General features: G+C 40.7%; 1 protein-coding gene across 1 annotated transcript in view; it reads right to left on the minus strand.

The window, feature by feature from the left end:
* The window catches only part of EPS8 (epidermal growth factor receptor pathway substrate 8), a 96,595-nt gene that overhangs the window by 19,864 nt on the left and 65,970 nt on the right, over positions 1 to 10,761 (minus strand). Inside the window, exons 15-17 of the mRNA XM_026037113.1 lie at positions 8,995 to 9,178; positions 5,800 to 5,933; positions 2,051 to 2,162 (exon numbers count right to left, since the gene is read on the minus strand). Coding sequence (XP_025892898.1) covers positions 2,051 to 2,162; positions 5,800 to 5,933; positions 8,995 to 9,178 — 430 coding nt within the window. The remainder of the gene's footprint in view (positions 1 to 2,050; positions 2,163 to 5,799; positions 5,934 to 8,994; positions 9,179 to 10,761) is intronic.

The raw sequence follows: 10,761 nt of genomic DNA on the forward strand, positions 1-10,761 counted from the left end.
AAAGCACTGGAACAGGCTGCCCAGAGAGGTTGTGGAGTCTCCTTCTTTGGAGATCTTTAAAACCCGCTTGGATGCAGCCCTGTGCCACGTGCTCTAGGTGACCCTGCTTGAGCAGGGGGGTTGGACTCGATGACCTCTGAGGTCCCTTCCAACCGTCGGCATTCTATGATTCTATGATTCTATGACTGCAACCCTGGCGTTTAGGAGAGCTACCTTTGTCCTCTTCAGGGACCTCCTTGAAGGAATACACTGGACCAGGGTCCTAGAAGGAAAGGGAGTCCACGAGAGTTGGCTAATATTCAAACACCACTTTCTCTAAGCTCAGAATCAGTGCATTCCCATAAGAAAGGAGTCGAGCAAGAGGGTAAGAGACCTGTGTGGATGGACAAGGAGCTGTTGGGTGAGCTTAATGAGAAAAAGAGCACATACGTAATGTGGAAGAAGGGCCAAGCCACATGGGAAGAATATAGGAACACTGTCAGAGAATACATGGATGCAACAAAGCAAGCCAAGGTCCATTTGGAATTAAAATTAGCAAGAGATGTCAGGGAGAACAGCAAGAGATGTTCTACAAATATATCATCAGCAGAGGAAGACAAGGGAAAATGATAGTCCACTGCTGAATGGGGAGGGTGCCTTGATGATGGAAGATGCAGAGAAGGCAGAGTTACTAAATGCCTTCTTTGCCTCTCTCTTTACTGCTAGGGCTAATCCCCATGAACTACAGTGCCCAGATATAAGAGAGAATCAGGAGAGAGAAAGACTTTCCACTGGTCAAGGATGACTGGGTTAGGGATTATTTAGGCAGGACCCAAGAAACTACATGCTGGTCAGCCTCACCTCTGCCATTGAGAAAGGTGATGGACCAGTTCATCCTAGAGATCCTCTCTAGGCATATCAAGGAAAAGAAGGTTAATCAGGTGTAGTCAGAATGGATTCACCAAGGGCAAGTCATGTTCGACGAACCTGATAGACTTCTATGATAGGATGACTGCCTGGATGGATGATGGGAAAGCTGTGGATGTCATCTACCTTGACTTTTGCAAGGCTTTCAACATCGTCTCCCATTACATCTTCATAGGAAAGCGCTGAAAGTATGGACTGGACAAGAGGACAGAGAGGTGAATTGAGAACTGGCCATATGGCAGAGCTCAGAGGGTGGTGATAAATGAGGCCAAGTCTATTTGGAGGTCTGTGGCCAGTGGTGTCCTCCAGGGATCAGTACTAGGCCCAGTGCTGTTTAACTTGTTCATCAGTGACTTGGATAAGGGCACTGTGTGCACCTTGAGCAAGTTTGTGGATCATACCAAACTAGGCAGAGTGGGTGACACTCCAGAGGGCTGTGCTGCCATTCAGAGGGACCTGGACAGGCTGGAGAGTTGGGCAGAGAGGAACCTCCTGAGGTTCAACAAAGGACAAGTGCAGGGCACTCCAGGCACCAATACAGATTACTGTACTGTACTGTGAGGGAGGAGATTCTGCTTCTCTGCTCAGCTCTGTTGAGGCTGCACCTGGAATATTGTGTGCAGCTCTGGGCTCCCCAGGAGAAGAGGGATGAGGAGCTTCTAGAGAGGGTCCAGCAGAGGGCAACCAAGATGATTAAGGGAATGGAGCATCTCTCGTATGAGGAGAGACTGAGTGAGTTGGGCCTGTTTAGCTTGGAGAAGAGAAGGCTGAGAGGGGATAATGATTAATATGTATAGGTACATGAAGGGTGAATGTAGGGAGGATGGGGCCAAATTCTTCTCAGTGGTGGCCAGTGATAGGACAAGGGGTAATGGGTACAAATTGAAACACAGGAAGTTCCATCGCTAGGTGAGGAAGAAGTTCTTCACTGTGAGGGTGACAGAGCCCTGGCACAGGCTGCCCAGGGAGGTTGTGGAGTCTCCTTCTCTGGAGATCTTCCAAACCCACCTAGATGTGACCCTGTGTCCCATGCTCTGGGTGTCCCTGCTGGAGCAGGGGGGTTGCACTAGCTCTCTAGAGGTCCCTTCCAACCTCAACTATTCTGTGAGTTTGTGAAATTGTATTTTCTTGGCAAAAAAATTACCTCCACAATCTCATCCTTCAGGACAGAAAGCTCACTGTTGTTTCTTGCCATAAACTCATACTTGCATTTGGCATATTTCTTGGGCTGTGCTTTACTGTGTGCTTCGTAGTTTCTGTTAAGCAAAGATCAGTATTTTTCACTGAGGCATTCAGACAAATAAAAATAAAACATCTTCTTTAACAACCTGCAAGACACTTAAACAAAAATCCCACCCTGACATCATGACATCACACTATTGTAATGCTGACCATTCACAATACACTGATTTTCAAAGCAAAAAAATATATATCTACATGCATATAAAAAGAAAAAAGCATTCGAGTTATCTGTAACTCAAACTGGGGGATTTTTATCAATTCATAGCTTGCAATATGTATGATAACTTGGATTAGGAGATGTCATTGCATAAAGATAAATACAAACACTAGTTTAGTGTGTTTTCCTACATGAGACTACTTTAGGTTATCTTAAAAGCAAGTGAATACACTGGGATTGCCTTTTTGGACAAACCATCTTGTACAATCTTTTGTTTTCAATTAAATTATATTTCTAGCTTCATCACAAAGTAAAATTCAAATATAATTCACATATAAATTAATAACTTTTAGGCATTAATTTTAATGGAATAAAATTGCTAACTAGAAAAAAAAAGTCTAGTATACGTCAATTCTCCTAGCTGACTATGAGATATTATAAATACTAACAAACCTGAGCTGTTATACAGCTAAAAATGAAAAATAATTTCTAGATATTTAAGAATAGGGTTCATTGTAGAATGAAGTATACCACAGCACACCTTAGTAGCTCTCTGTTTCTTTGAGGAAAGATCTGTTCAAATTTGTTCAAACCCACACTGGGAGAAAAGCTATTATTTTCTTTGATGTACTTTTACTTCAAGGTCAGAAATGTCCCTCCCCCCTCAAAGAACATCCGAAAGAAAGAGGACTATTATTCACCTATTGCAAGTGACAACCCAAATCTGTACATATAGTGAAGTTGAAAATATATAATATATTGAAAAGATTACAACAAGCAATGACATGAAAGGCTGCATACAACATCACAGCACAGGGGTATAAATGGATCCGATCGCTGATGTTCTCAGGGTGACCATGGCTCCCCGGCACACCTGGACTTTCCAGTGGTTTCCTAGCTATTGCGTGGCTGTGGAGAACTGTCTCACTTGACTCAGAGAGCAGAACAAAGGAACAGTCATATTCAGATTGAAAACGTGTCATTTTGAAAGAACGACAAAACACTAAAAGCATTTAAAGGGAGAAAGAAAAATACGAGTTGAACCACTGCCTGCAGAATAGCTGTTATGAAGTTAAAAGACAGGTGAGTAATCCCAACTTTTCAGCCACCCACTCAAAATTTCTCCAATTTTGAAGTGCTTTCTCACCATTTTAGGCTTATGATTAAAGTACTTCTGAAGCTACTTTTAATGTTAAGCTGCTTTTCCAAACTCAGTGCTTGGAAACCTGAAGCTAATCATCCTGATCGCTCCAAGAACTCTAACTCAGGCAGAATTTGCAAAGAAATGCTTACGCTTCATATTTTACCCAACTCAGCTGCAATCAACAGAAATATCCCTAGGACACAGGCAGGCCGGTGACTGCAAAATTGGAATGCACCATAACTATTCAAGACTAGCTAAATGAGCCAGTTTTCTTGGAGCTAACATATTCTCAGTGCTTTCCTCCATCCATCCTCCACTGTGTTTCCTGTAACCCACTGAATATATTGTAATTGTGACTCTTTACTGTCCTCTGCATGCCATGTGGGAATCTTGTGGATTATAGGGCCTTCAGGGGTCCACTTCCACAAATAACAGCAAAAAAATAAATCACACAGTATGCTATTTTGACAGACACAACTTGCTGAAGAATTACATTCAGACTATATTGGATGGCATCAGACACAGCTTTGAACACAGAAGGCCCAAGTGGACCATAATAATGCATTGGCAATTTAAGATCCTGATAGTTAAAGCTGTTCAAGGAAAATATGTCTTACTCTAGGTCTTGACATTTGAATATGAAGTCCTCTGTGATTAAATAAAGGTCAAAAAGCTGTTGAAATGGTCAGCTTTTATTTCTCCCTCCCTGAACCTACCCTACCACTTGCTTCCTCGCAGTTGCTTTAACACTTATCTTCAAATTGAACTTACTTATAGTAATACATATTAATAGCTTTCCCCCATAAAGAGCTCCTGCCAGGCTCATATTGCACATCTCAAGAGCCAGTTAGCAAATGAGAAGGTTTGTGTGGCGCTGGACAGGCTGGCAGATAACCACGGGCTGCAGATGTTTGCATCAGCACTAGCCATCTAGACTCCCTCCTGCAGTCAATGGTGAGAAATGGGTACCTCTGGTTTCAGGTCTTTCAAAAGACCAATTTCACGTTACACGGCCTACTTCTCAGGAGCAGCCTTTCTCTCTGCCCGCTACAAAGGGGGCTTGAATGACTAGTTCAGATGCTGCCAGATACACTGACACCATCTACAGCTCATTGGGGTGAGTACCATTCTTGAAACCTGAAATAGAGACAAAGGCACTAAGAAGGAATAATCTTACTCTGGGAGAACAAAACAGGCCTTATCATGTTGCAGATAAAAAAGAAAGGAAATTTAGTATAGATCATCCAGATTGCAAGCTGAATGACCCTGAGTGAAGAGCCCAAAGACTAAGAAAGTTTGAGAAAAAGATTACAGATGACCACAATTGCTGCTGTTAAGAATACAAAACAAAAACAAACCTCAGAAAGAATCAAATCTGCATCCTCCACAGCATGGGGGAACTTGTTTGCATGCAGATTAGCATAAGAATCTTTTGGCACATGTCTCAAACCCACATGTGCAATACTTTTCATCAAAATAGCTAAAACAATGATTTTTTGTTTGTTTTTGTTTCGTTAAGCCAATAATCTTACCCCCAAAGCTTAACCTAAACACATTCCCTGACAGAAAAACTAAACGTACAGGTCATATGGTGCATAAGGAATACTGTTTGGCATGGGGGAGGAATGCCAGCTCTGCCTTATTGATTTACTCCCACAGCTTGCCCTGAGATAAATTCCCCATACACCCAAGGCTGAGATTGCAAGTATCAGTACACTTGATCTTCTTAAGCTATTTGGATTTGGGCTAACACAGAGGGGATGAAAAAGGATGTGCAAAAAGACTCTGGTTGCTATGCAAACATTTCAGAGCATTTTGTGTAACTACACACTGGGAAAAGAGCAGAAGTGATCAGATTCTCAAAGTGGCTGTTTCTGCACCAGCACAGAAAACAAATAAAGCAGAACACCAAGGAGCAGAAAGTGAGTAGCTTCACAAATCAAACAACCATTCAAAACAATGACAGATAAATCTCAGAGTAGATTTGTAATTCTTTGTAGCTTCATAAAGATCAAAGCATATCTTTCAAAAAATGTGAAAAAATGTAAAAACAAAATTTAAAATGCAAACAAGAGGATTCAGTGTTCTGATTCATGTTGACAGACTGAAATTCCACTACATCATTTTTAACCAAAGCATCAATTTACAGGGCACAAAGAGGGGATTACCAAGGAGGATATACTGGAAGAGTCTTAAAGATGTGCCTTAAAGAGACTAAAGCAAAACACCCACTGCAAACCAGAGTGACTTCCTAATGAAAACCAGAGTCAATTGCAGACACCTCCACCCCAGCAGCATTAAGTTGGGACAGTTATCCACAGCACCACGTAGGACATCGACTCCGTGTTACCTATCTACGTGCCGGCTAACAGTTTGCTTAAAGGCAGCGACAGCGGCCCCTTGGTCCAGGAGAGGCCCTCTTTTGTACGCGGTGTTACTGAATGCATACCCGTCGGATGGAGGGTAGTCGGGAACGCCAGGAGGCTGCAAGACAAAAAAAAAAAAAAAAAAAAAGCCATAAAGCCACAAAGTGGATTAGTGTCACCTGCACGCCAACAGCACTTGGCTCATTGCACCTAATGCAGGAGCGCCAGGGGCCCTGGCAGCATCTGCGTGCCCCTGTTCTCAGGTGCTCGTGGATTTGCCATGAAAAGTTAATAACTTCTGCATTTCCGACACAAACAGAGAGATCAAAGGGAGGAGAATAAAAGAATTTCTTCCCTAAGTCATCGTGCTGCATTAATATTGCAGGGGATGTTCTTTAGAAAAAAACAGTTCTCTGGGGCAAGGTCCATGTCATCTTTTAGATATCAAGACAGCAACAGAACTTGCAAACAACGATTGAATGGCTTTAAAATAAACTACATCCAGAAACTGCTTTGAGCTTTTATTCTAAATCCACTCTTTAAGGCAGAAAACTCTAGCAAGCTAACACTAAGCCTTGGTAAGAAATAAAGCCTCTGCAATAAGTTGTGCCTTATTTCTGTCACCCTCCAATTTAACATAACTGAAGTCAGTGCAAGAAGGAAAGTGATACTCAGTGTAATTAAGGATTTTAATTAAATAATATGTTTACTACAAGAACCTATATGAGCTAAATAGGCATATGACCCTTTCAAAATTCTAAATTCTTTTTAAATAGCAGCTTTTCACAAATGCCCAATCTTAAACCTGGCAACAATATGCTGCTTGCAGTAAGTACTACTTTAAAATTCACTGACCCAAATAAATTAATCTCCACTTAATTTCTGAAGATTATTATACAGATGTTCCTCCTTTTACAACTCTTTCTCCTCATGCCATCATCTCATTGCACAAGTTAGAGCAACTGAGCCTCACTGGAAAATCTCAAATCTCTCTGTTTTTTTTCTCAGTGTGTGGCTACAGAAGAGTCACCCACTACATTTATGTATCAGAGACCTACTGCCTACAGACATTTATTTGTGGTGCCGAGGCTTTGTGAAGTGAAAAGAACAAAGAAACTCATATATGCAGAATATTCTTTAAAAATACATTATGAAACCCTCTTTGAGGAAAATCTCAAGTGTCAGCTAGTTTATACATTTCAGCAGAAAGATACCCGGGGAGCAGAAATTTGTTTTATTTCACACAGAAATTACTTGCACTGCCTCAGCCTCAATGGACTGCAATCACTGGCTCCCCGTTGCTTTGCTGCCATTTGAAGTCACCACCATGGAGGTGACTGCAACTTGAATCCCTCCTTGGCACAAACCGTGTGTGCGACTGCAGCATTCAGATTCCAGCATGGCAAAGTTTAAAAAAAAAAATAAAAAAAAAATCATAGGTATCTGATGTGTTTTGCTAGGAGCCAGATCAATCAGTGGTAGTAATAAAGGCCAGCAAGTGGCCACAGCAGCAGTATGTATGGTGCTATACCACCTGAGATATATGAACGAACAATTAAGGCAGCCACTCTGACATCCCTTGCTATAGGACAGACGGGTTGCTGCAGACAATAACATTTTACACTCGCATTGCTCTTTCCAGCTGAGCACCTACAGCTTTCTGCAGCTATAAAGCACCTCCAAGCTTCTTGCCCTGGAGCTGCTGCTGCGCGGAGACCTCACATAGGAGGCCAAGGTGCCAAAGTTGGCACCTTTCCATTTGGACTTGGCCGAGACCAAGCAGCAGAGTCAAGAACCATAGCCTTAAATCTCGCCCTTGATTTTTTTTTTCCCTTGAAGACCAATACAAAGAGTCTTATTCTTACTTTCCCCCAAGATTTTAAACTTATTACTCATAAAAATGTTACAGAAAATTTTTACAATCATCAGAACACAAGAAATAATACTGATATTTTTATCAGTACTATTTTACATATTTCACACAGCAGTGAAAGTAGATAAAGGGTTTTTTTTTGTTGTTTTCATATTTTCTATTTCAAAGAAACACAAAAGAGATCAGAAAAGTTGCATAAGAAACATAGGACAGCAGCAAAACTATGAGACAATGTTTGATGGGAATTTGGGGGACATATATAGGGAAGGGGGTTACAGCAATGGCTAGCTTTTATATAGCTGTGCTCAGTATCCTTATTAAATATTTTTTTTCCTCAAAATAAATCACAGACAATAACTACCTTCATTTGTTCTTGTATATTTTATCAGACAAACTCAAATTTATTTTAAGTAAACAAATGCAAATCATGATAGCCTCAATTGCTTGGGAGAAGTTTTACACTGATTTATCATCTCTATATCCATTCTTTTTTTTTAAGCAAATGAAGATTTTCTTCAAAACAGAATTTATTGTGACAAGATTTTTAATGGGAAGTATGGATTAACCTTTTGGAGAAAGCTTCATCTCCACTGCAAGGAATTGCTCTGGAAGGGAAAGTCACCCCCCAGCAGCCAGTTATACAATATATTGTGAATTCAGGTCAACCTGCCTATGACTGAACACTGGTCTACGATATTCGAGACAAATACTCTAACCACAAAAATGCTCCGATTTTTCATCTTTTTTAATAATGAAAGTTTCATGAAATACAAATGGCTTTTCTTCCCTAGCTTTTGCCATCTCTGGATCACATCCCTGTGTACTGACAGTCTCCTAACACACCTATGAAGGAGCAGGCATCTCTCCAGGGTTATGTGTTGCCAAAGGCCGAAGAGCAGTCACTCCTGCACAGAGAAATGCTCACTGCAATAACTCAACATCAGAAAGATGAATCCTGCTCAAAGCCAAAAATGGCAACTACAAGCAATATCTTTCTGAAGCACAAATGGCAGTCAGGTAACCCTTCTGAAATCGTTCCTCTGATTTTAATTTTTTTATGTGCTTGTACATGGATGCACATTCGAAGATAAGAAAGATGAAGACACGCATTGCTCCATATTCTGCCTACTGCATATGCAGTCAAAACCAATTGCATCTGAAAGCATAAGAATCAAACCAAATCTTAGGAGCCTGGATTCTTCTCCAAACAGAGGTAGGAAAACCTCCTGAGGAAGGAGTGTCATTTAATTAGAATTTAGAAAACAAATACTTAAAGAAGGGCTTACTTCTATAGTGCATAGCCTACCTCAGTTGACAGTCTTCTCATTTCTTGTTTCCTCTGCTGCTCTGCAACATTCGCCACAGACTCAGCCAGATGATTTAGTTCCTGTTCCTTTGGAGCTCCTATGAAGTTCAGCAAAGGAGGTTCCCAACCATTTCGGAAGCGAGGGACATAGGGTGGAATAAACTGGTCTTTGGGCCAGTCCGCTCTGCATGGAAAGTAAATTAGAAATCTATGTCAAGGGAGCATACAAGTATTTTTAGTAGTTTTCCTTAGAAATGAAATGCTTTGTAATTTTTAGGAATAGAGAGAAGGCTGGAATTACAGCACAGAAATAATTATGCTAAAATGAAGAAAATTAGCAGAAAGAACTATTCATTGACCACAACTATGCTCCTTGCTGTGCTTAGCAGAAAATCTGTTCCTGCCCTAAGAACTAGCTAGAGTTAAGACACAACGAATTTCTGTCTCATAGTAAAGGATGAGTAATAGAAAAATGAATTACAAACAAAACTGGTATTTATTTTAATTGTAAGATGGTAAGAACTGCAATGCTGCATTTATGTTAGAGCATAGACAAAAGACTTCAAAGAAACACTCTGTTTTAAAATACTTGAAAGTAGGCATGAAGCCTTGATTCCTGAGAGCTAGAAATACCTACGTACATCAAAAAAAAAAAAAGGGGGGGGGGGGGGGAGAGGGATAAATTCCTTTTCCTCCACACTCTACAAAACAAGAATTTGCTCATTTGCTGTTTTGCAGCCTCTTTTTTTTGAATCTGTATGACTTCTTAGAGCTCCTTTAGCATTCTTTTATTTTGTTACACAGTACCTAAATTAATGCTTTCATGCTCTACCTTTGCAATAACATGCTGTCTTGCAGCATATATTACTGTCTCTTCACAGTAGTAGCAGAAGGGAGAATGTACATTACAGTCTTTTAATGTTCTCATTATTGACACTTTTGAAAATGAATCAAGTAACAAGTTCTGTCAGTTAAATGAGTTACAGAAGGGGTCACCATTTATTATCCCATTAGCAAGTGCTAGATCCCTTGAGTACTACTGCTCACTTCTTGTTAAATTGCATAGCAAGTATGCACAGGCCAAACAGACCGTTTCCAATGCCCATAGCTCATTCACTTACATGCCAAATACTGTTTTTCTTCCTAGCCCAATAGGAGACATTTCACAGAATCACAGAATGTTCAAGGTTGAGGTCCAATTTCTGACTGGACTTAGCTGTTTTCTTTTCAGGAAGAAAAGAAAATCCCTAAGGGTTTCTTAGGGGGGCTTTTCCCCCACTAAGGGAACGATGATGGTAGTTCCCAAGACAAGGAGTCTGTTATTTCATTCTACTGTCCAGTGCTGCAAGTGAATCTCCATAGTCAGGCTGGCTGCAAGCTGCAGTGAAGAGCTCTGGGCAGCTGCCGATAAGCAGATGATGGGCATAAGAAGATGATGCTTTGCTTGAAACTGCCTGGTAATCGCAAGCAACTGCAACAGATGATTCCATCTTATTTTGCAATTTCAAGCTAAATAGTCCAATGAGGGAGAAGCTTGGAAATTTCATGCAGCAGAGTGAGACTGAGGAGAAGAGGACCTGTACCTTGCTCTTCCTACTCTGAGGGTCTTCATCCTTTCACATTGTAGGACTTTTATTTTTGTTTAGCATCTTCTATCGGTAAAGTGCTCAACTCCTTTTTTTTTTCCCCCTCTCTCTCTTTTTTTTTTTTTTTTTTTTTTTTTTTTTTTTTTTTTTTTTTTTTTTTCTTTAAGTCTGACCACAAAGC

The sequence above is a fragment of the Nothoprocta perdicaria genome, unplaced genomic scaffold, assembly GCF_003342845.1.
Source record: "Nothoprocta perdicaria isolate Ctin4 unplaced genomic scaffold, notPer1 scaffold_190, whole genome shotgun sequence".
Taxonomy (NCBI): Eukaryota; Metazoa; Chordata; class Aves; order Tinamiformes; family Tinamidae; genus Nothoprocta; species Nothoprocta perdicaria.